The sequence below is a fragment of the Myxine glutinosa genome, chromosome 3, assembly GCF_964187855.1.
Source record: "Myxine glutinosa chromosome 3, kmMyxGlut1.1, whole genome shotgun sequence".
NCBI lineage: Eukaryota > Metazoa > Chordata > Myxini > Myxiniformes > Myxinidae > Myxine > Myxine glutinosa.
Genome location: NC_136263.1, coordinates 97589257 through 97605137, shown reverse-complemented (window position 1 = coordinate 97605137; position 15881 = coordinate 97589257). Strand labels below are relative to the sequence as shown.

Genomic DNA, 15881 nt, shown 5'->3' with positions numbered 1-15881 from the left:
GCAGCCGGCGGGTGCTCGAGGAGGCTCAGGGCGCGGGCCGTGGTGGCGGAACCGAGCGCTGCCACGACGTGGTGGAAGCGGGTGTCGTCCGCGGTGATGCCTCGCAGGGCGAACAGGGAGTCCGCCTGGGCGAACCAAACAGCCGCGTGAGCCTCCCAGAAGGTAGGCAGTTTAAGAGTCACTGCCGTGTCCATGTCGGTAGGTCACCAGTGAAGGAGCTGCGCTCCAACGCGAGTCGAAAGAATTGACGCGACCAAAGACGGAATTCATCCGAGTTGCTTTAATGAAACAAAACAGCTCAGGTATTCTGACAAAAGCTCGTTTATCGGGCAGCAATATATATACACATTTATGTCGGGAAGTTTGCCCGGCAAAAGCTATACCGGGCATGCCCGGGTATCAAGGGCGAGCCTGGGAAAGGCGAGTCTGGAACTGCCCGGGCGTGTTTGGCTGCGGCCTGGCAAGTCGAGGCTGGGCGTGCCCGGGCGCTCTGGACGAGCACTGGAAAGGCGATAGCGGGCATGCCCGGACGCTCTGGGCGAGCCCTGGAAAGGCGATAGCGGGCATGCCCGGACGCTCTGGGCGAGCCCTGGAAAGGCGATAGCGGGCATGCCCGGACGCTCTGGGCGAGCCCTGGAAAGGCGAGTCTGGACCTGCCCGGGCGTGTTTGGCTGCGGCCTGGCAAGTCGAGGCTGGGCGTGCCCGGACGCTCTGGGCGAGCCCTGGAAAGGCGATAGCGGGCATGCCCGGACGCTCTGGGCGAGCCCTGGAAAGGCGATAGCGGGCATGCCCGGACGCTCTGGGCGAGCCCTGGAAAGGCGAGAGCGGGCATGCCCGGGAAAGACGAGACCGGGCGTGCCCGGGAGGTTCGGGCGTGCCCGGGAACAGTGAGTCCGGGCATGCCCGGGAGAGGCGCGTCTGGCCGTGTTCTGGCCGGTGCAAGGCGATTGTGTGCATCCAGCGGTAACCGCTACACAACTCTTGTTTCGGTGATAATGATCACCTCACCTGGTTCACTGGTTGCTCTGCACCTGTAACCCTTCCCTTTACTGTATCGTCCCCTAAATCTCCCCTACTTTTTAAAATGAACATGAATTTATCTCATCAATGGTTATTTAATTCCATTTGATGTGTCTGTAGTAATAACAACGCTTCCTCATCACTGTGAAAATACCTGTTGAGTTTAGTTGGCTCATTACCTGGTTGTAGGTAGTACTATTACTGTAGTAAGCTCATCCCAGGCAGGCATAGCTAAAATTAGGGGCTTCATGAACGACATCTTTAGATCCTGTGAATCTGATGCAATGATCCTGACTGGCTTCGTCAAAAGGCCAATGGGGATAGAGGGGGGCCGGGGGAGGAGGGGGTGCATGCCAGATGCCACACAGGACCGAGAGCCACAATGGGCCCCGGGGAAATACCCCCTTCAACATGTTACCTGATCAGATGCTGAACACATTCCCTCCCCCCTCTTCCCTCCCCCTCCTCTCGCCACGTCACTCCTACGCGATTCCTTGCCAACGCGTGACGTCACGGGATCTGCCATCGCTTCGACGCTTCCAGCGTTCCAGGCGCCGTGGTCGGCGAGGGAGAGAACGAGCTCGCACCGGTTAACGAATCACGAGAGAGAGAGAGAGACGACATTTGGAGCTGAATTCCATCCTCTCTGTGCGGAGCCCAGTTAGCGATGTTGTGACGGCGAAGTCCGATTGTTGTGCCTCAATTTGGACACCAAGGTATGGTCTGTAGGTGTGCGCCGAAGCTCCCTCGCTTTGTCGCTTGTTATTTGGCGCTTTTTATTTGTAACCTTTGATCCCGGATTCCCGGGCCACCGGTGGAATAAGTTATTGCGTGTTCTCTCGCTTTTCTCACTTTCTGCATTCGTGCTTGACTATTTTGAGAATGAGAGGACATCTCTGGTGTGCATGATGGTGTCGTGTGCATGGGAGGGAGTGATGGACTCCACACCAAAGTCGGAGCACCGCCTCATGGACGTCTTCGTGGTTTCACAAACAGATGAGTCTTTCACTTTATACGATGGCATTTCATTCCGTGGATCAAGCAACACATTGCTCAAGGATGGGGGATGCCTCCTCTCCTGCAGGGATGGAAGATTTCTTGCTTTCTTCCTTTGCTTCTCTTTATGATCCAATCCTGTCCAAATTCACCACCGGGGTACCTTGGTGTGACACACCCAGACCCCCCCCCCCCATCCCGACCTTTTCATTTTCACCTCCGCTACCGAAGCTGGATGAGGTTATATGTTTTCACACATGTCTGTCTGTCCGTGAGCAGGATATCTGAAAAAAGTTATGGACGAATTGATGAAACCTGGTGGACAGGTTGGGGCGTCACATGACGCGTGACATGGATGGAATGATTCGATTTTGGTGAAGATCTTGATCCGGATACTCAAAGTTTTAAAGTGATTCTTCGCCACTGAGTAATCGGACTCCTGAACTCTGTGATCTTCTTCATGATCCGGACTCACCGGGTTTGCCCAACCATCTCTTTCTGTCTTGTCTGTCCCCAACTATGTCTATCTCTTGTGGAATGTCTGTGGGCCCAGTTAAGGCATAGGCAATGTAAGGAATCCCATTTATTTGGTTTGTGGACACGTATGCTTCGGTAAGGGTAAGGGTTTTGATTATTGAGCTCATTTTTTATTACCATTTACTGTATCACTTCCTCCTGTTCCCTGAGTACCAGTCCCTGAGTTCCCTGAGTACTGAGTCCTTCCTCCTGAGTACCAGTTCACTGGTAATTCCCTGTTTGTCGTTAAAGGCGGCAAAAAGGGTTGGCGGCAGGAAGGGCATCCGGCCGTAAAACATTGCTTCAAAAAGGGGACCGAAAAACAACAACAACCACGGTTCCCAAAAAAGGCCAACCCCCACTTGCGGGGAAAAATGGCCTCTAAAGGTGGTTTTTTTTTTTTTTGTTTGTTTTTCCTCCTGTTCCCTCCCTGTGACCATTTATTTATAAATAAACATAAATTGGTCTCAGGTGAATTATGTCTGTGGTGGCCGCTCTATTTTGTGTTTTTATAAATCCTGTTCAGGAGACCATTGGTTTCATGCTCTACACTCCTGTGAAGATCAAGTCACATGATCCAGGTTGTTCGGCCTGATATTGGTTACAGTCGCAAGAAGCCTATCGGTGTGGCACAACATATTAACCAGTCTGCTTTGAGACTTCCAATCTTCATGGTAACGTGGTCACCAGACGAAGATCCGACAGGGAGGTCTTGAAGCAGTCGACTGTTGCGGTCGCTTTGACGTAATCCTCCAGATTCGAACTGGGAAACCGGAATGACCGGTAGCCGTAACATGACATTGCCGTCAGAATAATCCGATGGCAAGAATATCATATGTCAGAAATCAAAGCAATTTATGTTCACAGGTGGTTTGTGATTTGTTCACGTGGCAGACATTATGCACATTATAAGCACATCATGCGAAGAAGCTTCTTCTTCTTCTTTCATATGCATCACAAGGCTGTGGGGTATCATCAATGGCTGAGAACATGGCTATGCCACTGATGCAATGCCCTCTTGTAGGTTAGGGCAGGAATTTGGAATTTAGCCATGGTGCCGGTGATAGCTCATCTACTCTTCATGAAGGACATCCTGGGATCTTTAATGTCTCCCAAATAATACCGGAAGATGTTCAGTTTAACGTTGATCCGAGGGATGGCATACATATTGATTAATCTACCTGCCTGTGAAACACCAGCGTGGCAGTTTCTTGCTGGGCTGAGATTAAAACCCAGGCTAGACAATTTAGAGGTGAGTGTGCATACCTCTAGGGAATCCTACCAGCCTCCATTGAAGCACCAAGTGGATGGGATAACCCAATTCCCCACAATGCTGCATACATCAAAACAGACGACATCTGTTGAATGAATCCAAATGTGCAGAAAACTGTTGCACTAATTGCTTTCGAATTGTGGCCCGAGTAAGCAGCACATCACATTTACGAACACTTGGTGCCACATTTATACAAATACAAAACTATGTTCCTTGCAAGCAAAAAAACAATTTGTGCAAGCTCTCCGCTTGTTTTGATGCAACTGCAGCATTGTGGGGGTTTGGGTTATTATATCCCCTAGCTGCTTCACAGCTATGATGTGCATTATCATTAGCCAATCAAAGTTTGTCACGTGAGCTAATCAACACACTTTGACACATGGTGTTCTTGTGATTGGCCCGACCAGTGCCAGAAGGACAGCTTAGACAATGTCTCTTTTCAGCGATACTTGCATTTTACAGTTTACAGGTTATTTCTGCCAAAGGGGGCAATACCACCTATTAGAGCCAAGGGTGTACTTACTTTTTCCACATGCGAAATTTGCATTTATGTTTATTTAAATTATACAATGGACTACAAAATGTAAATGTTTCATGATATTTGTTATATTATATCACCTTTATCTATCAATATTGTTGAAATGAAGATCAAATAGCTGTATGTTGAAATATGTTGAAAAAGTCAAAACTTTACATGGGGTGTACTTACTTTTTCACGTGACTGTATATATTGCAATTCTATATTTTTTTAGGAGTGGGGTTGTTTTTTACAATTATTTATAGAGAGAGATGTACTTTGGAATTACTAGCTGTATATAATTGTCCTGCGTTGTTCATTTGGAAAACTGGTGGCCAAATTTTTATTTTCCATCTGTCAGGTAATCCAATAGGCCCTGGTGTTGGGCTAGCGGCTAGGGTGCCGGCTTAGGATACCTAGGATCCCGGGTTCGAATCCCGGTCGATCGCTGAATTAACGCCAGGGGGGTTGACTCAGCCTGTCATCCTTCCGAGGTCGGCTAATTGAGTACCAGTTCACTGGTAATTCCCTGTTTGTCGTTAAAGGCAGCAAAAAGGGTTGGCGTCAGGAAGGGCATCCGGCCATAAAACATTGCTTCAAAAAAGGGGACCGAAAAACAACAACAACCACGGTTCCCGAAAAAAGCCAACCCCCGCTTTGCGGGGAAAAATGGCCTCTAAAGGTGGTTTTTGTCAGGTAATCACCCAATGACCACTGGACATACATCGATGATCCATACCTCATCCAGATAGCAGAGTAACATGGTAATGTTCCTGAGGTTTTAAATTTCACAGGTTTCAGCGAGTAGTATTTATAGTTCAACACTTATAGACAGGAATCTGTTGGTCTCGAAGGGGTCATCAAATGAATCGCATGCATTGGGAGAAGAGGCTTCCGGTTGGTGCTTACATAGTGTACAGATGGATCCTGATTATTACACTCTAATTACCATTTTATTTCTAATTTGTTTCCATTTTCAACTAGAAAGTTCATATAACACCTTACCCTGCTCAGTCTTGAGAAAAAGGACATGGGAATATTATTTTGAACTCTTATTGTTTTTCCGAGCATGATCAATATTTCCTGCAAGCCGTGATTTTGTCTGAATCTCTATTCCCCCACCAGAGAGCGTGAGTGACACATTGCATTGGTCAAGATGGTGTAAAGTGGCCAAATATTTTGTCCAAATACTGCAAAACTGGAGGTTTTTGGAAATGACAACAAGGCAATTTGTGTTCTACAATGTTGAAGTATATAATTCAATTTAAATAAAATAAAGATTTTAAAGTCTGTAGAAAAAGTTTACCTTTTTTCAGAAGTTTACCACCATTGATGCACCGTCTTTTACACCACCTTATTTAACACATTAAATTAGTTATCCGTTCCTGTTGTCTGTGTCTTTTGTTATGTCCCTAAAACAGTAAGTTTCCTGTTTGTAATGATTTTCAATTTTGTTTGACTGCCAGGCAGGGACACAACAATTACATTATATCCCTCTCTGAGCCACCCAAAGAACTGTCCCTTAAAACAATTACCTTATACCCCTCTCTGCACCCAAAAAACACCCCCACCCCTAAAAACAATTACCTTATACCCCTCTCTGAGCCCCCCAAAAACCGTCCCTAAAAACAATTACCTCATACCCCTCTCTGAGCCCCCCAAAAACCCATCCCTAAAAACAATGACCTTATACCCCTCTCTGATCGCAAAAAAACCCCGTCCCTAAAAACAATGACCTTATAGCCCTTTCTGATCGCAAAAAAACCCCGCCCATAAAAACAATTACCTTATACCCCTCTCTGAGCCCCCCATAAAAACCGTCCCTAAAAACAATTACCATATACCCCTCTCTGAGCCCCAAAAAATCCCCTGTCCCTAAAAACAATTACCATATACCCCTCTCTGAGCCCCAAAAAATCCCCTGTCCCTAAAAAAACATCAAAACAGACGACATCTGTTGAATGAATCCAAATGTGCAGAAAACTGTTGCACTAATTGCTTTCGAATTGTGGCCCGAGTAAGCAGCACATCACATTTACGAACACTTGGTGCCACATTTATACAAATACAAAACTATGTTCCTTGCAAGCAAAAAAACAATTTGTGCAAGCTCTCCGCTTGTTTTGATGCAACTGCAGCATTGTGGGGGTTTGGGTTATTATATCCCCTAGCTGCTTCACAGCTATGATGTGCATTATCATTAGCCAATCAAAGTTTGTCACGTGAGCTAATCAACACACTTTGACACATGGTGTTCTTGTGATTGGCCCGACCAGTGCCAGAAGGACAGCTTAGACAATGTCTCTTTTCAGCGATACTTGCATTTTACAGTTTACAGGTTATTTCTGCCAAAGGGGGCAATACCACCTATTAGAGCCAAGGGTGTACTTACTTTTTCCACATGCGAAATTTGCATTTATGTTTATTTAAATTATACAATGGACTACAAAATGTAAATGTTTCATGATATTTGTTATATTATATCACCTTTATCTGTCAATATTGTTGAAATGAAGATCAAATAGCTGCATGTTGAAATATGTTGAAAAAGTCAAAACATTACATGGGGTGTACTTACTTTTTCACGTGACTGTATATTGTTGCGGTTTTGAGTTTGTACTAATAAAGGTTAATCTGAGCCCCATAAAAAACCCGTCCCTAAAAACAATTACCTTATACCCCTCTCTGATCGCAAAAAAAGGACCGTCCTTAAAAACAATTACCTTATACCCCTCTCTGAACATGTGTGCTCGGGACGAAATTCTGTACAATTCAGAGCCAAAGTACTGCTGAACTGCAGGTTAGAGTTCCGATTCATGTTCCCATTCGCATTCCATAGTTTCATAGTGTTCAAAATATTAAATTGAATTGAAATTAAGCACTTCCTCGATCATAGACTGACGTCTGCAGACAGATAGAGAAAGTGAAGCAATTGCTTCACTCCGCTTTTCACTTCGCTCGCGGGGTAGTAGCTGTGCTGGAGTCACATGCCCAGAGATTAGCATCGAACAACGCTTTTTACAATCTTATACAACAAGGCAAATTAATATGTGGAATGCGTTCAGCAGATGAGCAGGTAGTTTTGAGTGTATTTGTTGTATTGCCGGTGTGTGCCCCGGTTTAGAATAGGTACACCGTATCCCTGCGTGTCGTAAGAGGCGACTAAAGGGTTGGCATCAGAAATGGCATCCGGCCATAAAAACATTGCCTCAAAAAGGGACCCATGATGATTGTCATGGGGCCCGCAAGGCTAACCCCCATTCTAGTGGGGAAAATGGCCTTAAAAAGGGAATCTTTATCATCTCTTGTTGTGCGCTTCAAGTGATTATGACATCAAGGGCCGAGGCTATGACAGAAATCTTTTTTTTTTTTTATATTAAAATTATTTTTATCAAGTGATTCTTTGCCTTTTGATTGTTTTGACGTTTGGAGTTGGAATGCATCTGCTTTTTGATGTAAAATGTGATAAAGAAAATGCCATTGAGCATTAAAAGGGCACCTGATCATGGCATTTCATTGGCAGTTTGTATGTAGCTCATTAATGTTTAGAGTCAGGAATTCTATTGACAGGGCTGGCCACCCTGATGTGAAAGACACAGGCTAACAACCATGGGTACGAGCTCTTCAAAAGAAAGAGTTAACAAAGGTTATGGCACCATCCCTTTATGTCTGGTCGGGTTGTTGTGGGGAAGCGAGCACTGCCAACTTGGCATCCAGAAACTGACATCCAGCAGACGCGCACCACCTTGTCATTTGATAACTCTTCAAACAGCTTGGGTGAGGGGTAAGATGTGGTCGAGATTTGAGTCTTGGTATGTAGTTAGTTTGACAGGAAAGGGTATGGAGATTGTACATGCTCTACTGAGAAGAAAAGTGCATGGGGCTTGTTTCCAAGAGACCTGATGGCCTTGCAAGGGAGCTAGGTTATGGATTTAAGGTAAGAGATAGGTGGGGGCAGGAGGGGATGGGGGGGGGGCAGAGGAATATTGTTGTCGGTGTGGTTTTGTATCCGGATGTTTGCACAGTAGCTAGTAAATGTTGTCAGGGTGAGGAGAGACCAATGTCTGCATAGCTGATTGTTGAGGGAGATTTGTTGAATGTCATTTCAGGTTATGCATCTCAGGTGGAATGCGAGTAGCAGGAAAAAGGAGGAAATCTCAAATAGTGTAGAGGACATGGTGAGAGGCTTTCCATTGGGTGAGGGGTGGTTTGGTGATTTTAGCAGGTATGTAAGTGTTTATAGAACGTGAGGCTTCTGTGGAGTCTTGGACATAGATATTTGTTGGTACTTCTTGTGTTTGCACTTGAATGCCACAGCAGTTGATGGTAAGCCTTTGGTCAGTGAGGCTGTTGTTCAAGTAGAGTACTTGATGTGACTAGCACTAGATAGACAGCATACCCACACTTTTATAGTTGGCCTCTGACCCTTGCGGCAGGGCATTATTTAGTACACCATCGTCTTTTGCCGAGGAACAGATTCGTAGAGTTTGAGTGCGTCTGATGACTTCTGGTATTTTCAGCAAGCCTAAGTATCAAATGGTGTCATTGGCTGCTGAGAGGTCCATAAATGTGATTCCGGTGGTATATTTGCGCTGACATCACACTTCATTGAGGATAGTAAATGCCAGAACCTGGTCACATGTACCACGACTGGCCTGCAACCCAGCTTGTTCTGTTGGGATATGGTCCTTGAAAATTGGTGACATTTCGGTTTGCGGCTTCCATTCGAGGAGATTGTATGTTGTGCTGAAAAGAGAACTAGGTTTGAAGTTATTTTGGTCCGCACTTGCTTTTCTTGATTCGGAATAGCGATAACTTGGACTGAGGATAACTTTTGCTTGTCAATATTTCTTTAATATTCCACCTGAGGCCAGTATGATTGAATGAGTTTGGCAAGCCACCAGCATCCGTTTTTCCATGGTTCAAAGGTTTATCGGAAATTTGGGATATATCCCGTCTAATCCTGCAGCCTTGCCTGATCTTGTGGGATTTTTTAGGCCCTCATTGACTTCTTTGATGAACGGGGATTATAGTCTGATGTTTGTACACATGCCGACATGGAGCTGTGAGTGCACACCAAATTGTGCCTGCAGTGCCTGCAATGTCAGCTTATTTGATGTTCTCCTTCAGAGGAACTTGATGATATATCTCTGTTCCACAGCACGCATGATGATGTTGACCGCTATCTTGGTTTTACCCAGAATACTATGACCAGCATTTATGTCACTTCCTGTTATTACTTGCTCTGGTAGCCATTAAACACCATTGCACAAATTTTCTCTGTTGAACTACTACTTTTGTATATATAATAAAAAGTCCATTTTTTATGTTGTCCAATAGAATGTGCACTATAAAATGTCCATGTTTACTATGTAGCATGTAAGTATAAGCATCAATGCAAATATTAAACTGGGTTGAAAGTTCGCTGAAGTTTAGTCTGTTGTGAACTGATTTTATTTCATAAGGGCCTTCACCTGAACATGTATCGTTTAATAAGCTCTTATTTCTATTTGTATTATTTTTAGCTTTTGAATCACTTTTTGTTCTTATTTTGATATTCCCATAAATTTTCTCATTCTTCTTCCTCCTTTTTAAAATATTGAATCTTTTTTTTTTTTTTTTTTACTACAGATTATGGATAACCAGACTTGGGCACCCACATCACATCCGAATACTCCTTCCCCAATGCCTGTTGCCTTTCCCTTTGATTCTGCATTAAGTGAACTGCGGACTTCGGCCAGTACATCCAACAGTTCGGAACTCATATTCCTGCAGACGAAGGCAGCACAGGGCATTTCGGGATCATTTGTCTGGATCGCTTTATTCATCACTTTTCACCAGGTGTGTTGACTTGCTTTGTCTGCTGTGTCATATCTCACTTTGATCCATATAAGTGAATGGTATTTTTGTCAGCTTTGTATACTTTTATTATTTGTATACCTTTGTATACCTTTGTATACTTTTACTAGACATAAAACCTCACCTTAATTTTAGTGTTTCATTTCACATGGGCCGTAGAAACAACAAACACAAAGGTGAAAAAGAGAAAAAAAAACCATACCTGAAAAAAATCAATACATTGAGATATACCCATTGCAACTGAGCATGTATTCTCTTGTGACCACTCAACAGGAGGTTATGAAACTCAAGACATTTTTTGAGTGTTGGCAATATGCTGTCCTATTGTTATTGCACAATATAATAAGGCCAAAGGTTACACATGCACAGAAAGGCGTGAGGATGGAGTGGGGGATTCTGCACCCATGCACCCACAGTGGGGAAAAAGGGGTGGGGGGAGGGTGGTGATTCATGGGAAGGGTACATTGAGTTATTTTCTTTAATATTTGCATTTTATCTTGCAATTTTGTTCTTGTTTTTAAAACAAGACAAGAACAAGCCGATTAGATTTTGGTTCTGGTCCGCATACAGATCCGGCCTATCAGTAGAATGCAACACGAAAACAGTTCAGCCTGGCAGAGGTATTGTCTCTAACCAGTGTCGTTCTAGTTTTATTTTGTTTTTTTTTCTACATTTCTCCCTTTTTCTCTTACCTCTCATTTCTCCTTTTCTTTCCTTTTTCTTCTTTCATTTTTAAAAATCTTTCTCCCCCCCCCCCCAATCCCTCCCCTCATCCCTCCCCTCTTCTCTCTCCCCTTCCCTGTTCTCTCTCCCCTCCCCTTTCTCTTCACACCTCCTCCACTCCACTCCCCCTTCCTTTCACCCTCCTTCCCCATCCCCTCCTGCTCACCTCCCTCCCCATCCCTCCTCCTCGCTCCCCTCCCTCCCCATCCCTCCTCCTCGCTCCCCCTAGCCCTTCTCTGGGCAACGCCGGGTACTTCAGCTCATCTATATATATCTGAATGCAAGTTTCCTGATTGCGTCTGATCGGGTTAAACGTCGTAACTACAACACATACAGTGCTGAATGATACCTCATTTAAGAGCTCTTGGGTACAGACAGTGCACGAAGAGGTTTAAAATTATTGTTGTTCATGCAATCTTGATTTATATTCATTTTCGTTGTGTACGTGGTGTATATGCTCAGTCGTTGGTTTGTACATGTGCAAGAAGTAAAAAAAAAAAAAAAAAAAAAATTCTGTCAATATCTAACTATACATATATCGAAATATATAAAACCGAAAAAAACTGTTGGTGAAGCTGTCTGTCCATTTAGCAATGTGACTATATGTGTATTAATTATGTACTGTTTGAACGTCGGTTACATCCTGTCTTTTTATTACGTACATCTATTAATTACGCACGATTAGAATGTACCTTTCGACTGCTGAAGCCCCTTAAACCTCTGAAGACCCTTTAAGATCCCGATGACAAAAAATACCCCGAAGACCCTCAAATACCCAGAAGATCCAAAAAACCCAGCGGAGCCAAAAGACCACAAAGGCCCACAAGACTCTGACTAACCAAAAAACCCTTAAAGACCCAAAATACCCTGAAGACCCAAAAAACCCTGAAGACCAAAAAGATCTGTGAGGACCCAAAAGACTCCGAAGACCCAACATACCTAGAGGACACAAAAAACCTCAAAGACTCTAAAGACCCAGAAGATCTTTTCGACCCAAAATACCCAAAAGGCCCCGAGGAATTTCTACGGGCCCCTGCCATTATGCTGTCAAAGGATGTTCCTGTCAAACTCCCTCGATATTCCACACTCTATTGCAAACTAATTAATTTCCAATAGCCCGGTAGAACCGGGTTATTTGCTAGTATATTATAATTAAGACGCCATAACAAAATAAATAATTGTAGTAGGAAACCAAAAGTGCTTTCAAGGGATTTCCATGAATTCTTAGGGATATAACGACACTTATATAACAGGAAAAATCAAATCTGTGTTAATGTATAATCAATATATAATCAGAGTGACCTTGAGAACTGCCTCAATTCCATCTGGGATTGATTTAATTTGTTTATGGCTTATGTTTGAGTCAATCTTTTCCCAAAAAGTGTTGGAATGCACTCCAGAGCATAGTCAGACTGCTCACATAAATTTTATCTTTCTCTCAAATGTATTCACATTTTATTTATTCTGTTAAGACAAAGTGTCAATCAATAATAACTATAATAAATTGAACAAGCATTCTGAGTATTGCGCTGCAATACATGTCCCCTACCGGCAGTCTGTCGTCCGGAAAACACCGGTAGGGGACTAATAAGCCCGCAAGGTCGCTCCGTGGAGCAGCCTGCACGTATTGCACTGTGTGGATTATATAATTACCATCTCACGGTCTGAGGTAACTCGGCTAAAAATTATCCGATTTGCACCAAATAAAGTTTATAAATGGTTGCACAGACCCCTACTTCTCACTAAAAGTGGAAACAGAATGTAAATTGGAGTTAAAACAAGGAATATTAACAGCTTTGACTTACCGCACTCCAAATGATAGTCCGGAAAACTGTTGGGGAAATTACCAAAGTTCAAAGTGCCATAACTTTGTCAAAAATGATCGAAACGTCATGAAGTTCGAACTTGATCTGTAACTTGTCATGAGGAAACCATGTACCAAGTTTGAAATCATTAGCATTAAGAGTTTAGAAAAAAGTCTGGAAAACTGTTCTTTGCGTGACGGACTGACAGACGGACAGACGGACAGACAGACAGACGGACTGACGGACTGAGGGACTGACGGACAGAGGGACGGCGTGCAAACCTCTTGTCCCCTCCGGTGGACACCGGTAGGGAACTAATAACATGGATACATACAGTATCTTCAATATTATGACAAATTCATGTTTGAAATCGTGATTTGAGAAAGCTTGGTATTGATTTAAGTGAACTCGTACTTTTTCACCCTACTTGTATGTATATACACACACTGTATATAAAATTATTATTACTTTTTCAAGTTTTTCAAGTTGATTTATCTAACGTCAGACATGAATGGTGATGTTCACTGTGCATGACGTGTTCGGATCACAATAACTTGCATGTCCGAATGAGGTCACACTGAGGAAAAGGTTGGAAATACCTGCCCGATGGCAAAATACCTTCTGTTGTTGCAAGTGTTGCCTTTATTTTTTTCGGGTGTTATTAAAATGTTATGCACCAATAATTTGGTGAAAGTCCAAAGCTGCAGAAGCAGCCATGGCATGGTTGATGGTGCTCTATAAACTGAAAGTGTAATGTATATTCAGCATTATGGTTGCCACATTACATTATGCTGTATATACATCCATGCAGAGTAATGCTGGTGATATGAGTTTGCAACACTCAGATGGAACACAGAACAGGCCAGCCAACAGTGAAGCAAGATTATATCATTTTGAACTGAAATCCCAATGCACATGCTGCCAATCTCAAAACTCTAAAAAATATATTAAAACCATGATAAAATGAAAACAAAGCATCGATAACTAGAATGGCACTTGTTAGAGCGCATACCTCCGCCAGACTGAACTTTTTCTTTTTTTTGTTGCATAGGCCTATATCGTTGAGGCTTGTGGAAGAGAAAGGACCAGGAAGCAACAGGACAAAAGGAAGAGTATAGAGAGGGGGAAACACCAACAGCAGAGTTGAAGGACCACGTTACATTATACTGTATAGATACATTCATGCAGACTAACTACATTTACGTTTTGATAGGCCGGATCTGTATCAGACCCTAACCAAAATCTTATCAGCTTGTCCTTGTCACCTACCCAACTCACCCCACAAGTTTTGTCATAATCCATCGACAACTTTTGAGATGCCATGCTATACATTATATCATTTTGACCCCATCTGTCAATGGTGAAGAATCGCTTAAAAAAATTAAAATTCTCATATCTGGATCCTCATCCGGATCTTCAACAAAAACCGATTCGCCCTTGTAACACATGTACCCAACCTATCCACCAGATGTCGAAAAATCTGTCCATAACCTTTTGATATCCTGCTCACAGACAGTCAGACAAACATACATACAGACAGGAGTGGAAATATAACCTCTGTCCACCTTTGGTGGTGGAGGTAATAAGAATCATTAAAGTACACGTCTCAATGCATTTTGAATGCAAAATTCAAGAATCGTGGAAGAGTTGAAGTACTGCCAAAGGTGAAACGTTTTACTGTGGAAGCTATCGATAATGGTTTGGCCAAGATGGTGTCTGAGTCTTTGCGCACGCTCATGCAATTTATCCTAACGGTCTTTATCCTCATGCAGTTCATATACAAGTACTTCCATGAGCTTTACTAAGAAAGAGGACATGTAGAATAAGAAAATAAAATACTATTTAGAGCATCTTGCCCATTCATTAAACCACTATCAACATCACATGGCATGCCCAATAAATGATATGCAAGAGAGGAAAATAACAGCAGACAGCATATAGTCTACCTTAGATGGTTTTTAAAGTACGAATAATCTTGGCTCGTGGAAGAGAGAGTTGAGATAGGTAGATAAAGGCAACTTGCTGATATTGGGACAGTCGGGCCATAGGTGGAGCGAGAAAGCAAGCGAATGAACAAACAGGTAAAGATGTAAGGAAACATGGTAACCTGTAAGTAGAGGGATGGGTTATTTACAGTAAATTGGGAGGAAGAATTTTTGTCTCGTTGAGGGTAAGATGTATAGTACCCGGAGCACAAAAGGGAGTATACCCTATAGCATGCCTAGTTGCAGTATGGTTCAGTCATTGGAGGCTCAATTGTCCCGAGTAAACGCCAGCTTTCAGCCTGGCCTATATTGAGTGTATGTGGTGGAAAAGCTGCACACAGAATGCGCCCTGCTGCCACTAGGCAGGATGAAAACCTCAGAAATACCGCATGCGATCATTAAGACAATGAACCATGCATCTCAGTTTCCTTGTACCTAGCAGACAAAGGGTGAACTTTCTATATGGTGCAGCGGCTGATAGCAAAAGCAGACTAGGGCCGAGCTTCATATCATGCTCTCCATCGCTCTCTCTATCCGTCGAGTTCTCCAACTTCAAGACTACACATCCTCAGCCCCACTTGTGCACCCGGCCGAACTCCTTTGTTCCTCGTTGCAGCGGTGGGATCGAGGGGAGGGGCCGATGTGCCAAAAGGTGACACGGCACGATATCGCCAAGCGATTATATCTCCTCTTCTAAAACTGTGCCAACAGGGCAAAAGGGCAAAAGTTATCCAGGGCAAAAGTCTCTCTCTTGTCCACATTTTTCTACGTTGGCAAGCACAGAAGACAGGGAGAAAAGACGCCTTAATCCACATGTAAAATCACCAAATCGCATTACAACCCTTAAAATGTTTACTCGCTATGCCATGCTTGTAGCATGCTTGTAGCATGCTTGTAGCTTGGCATGCTTGTAGCATGGCATGCTTGTAGCTTGGCATGCTTGTAGCTTGGCATGCTTGTAGCTTGGCATGCTTGTAGCTTGGCATGCTTGTAGCTTGGCATGCTTGTAGCTTGGCATGCTTGTAGCTTGGCATGCTTGTAGCTTGGCATGCTTGTAGCTTGGCATGCTTGTAGCATGGCATGCTTGTAGCTTGGCATGCTTGTAGCTTGGCATGCTTGTAGCATGGCATGCTTGTAGCTTGGCATGCCTGTAGCATGGCATGCTTGTAGCATGGCATGCTTGTAGC

General features: G+C 43.7%; 1 protein-coding gene across 1 annotated transcript in view; it reads left to right on the top strand.

The window, feature by feature from the left end:
• The first annotated feature begins 1541 nt into the window (after positions 1–1541).
• Positions 1542–15881, top strand: part of LOC137423353 (transmembrane protein 184B) — a 92877-nt gene continuing 78537 nt past the window's right edge. Inside the window, exons 1-2 of the mRNA XM_068110400.2 lie at positions 1542–1736; positions 9954–10163. Of these exons, the coding sequence (XP_067966501.1) occupies positions 9957–10163 (207 nt within the window). The 5' untranslated portion in view covers positions 1542–1736; positions 9954–9956. The remainder of the gene's footprint in view (positions 1737–9953; positions 10164–15881) is intronic.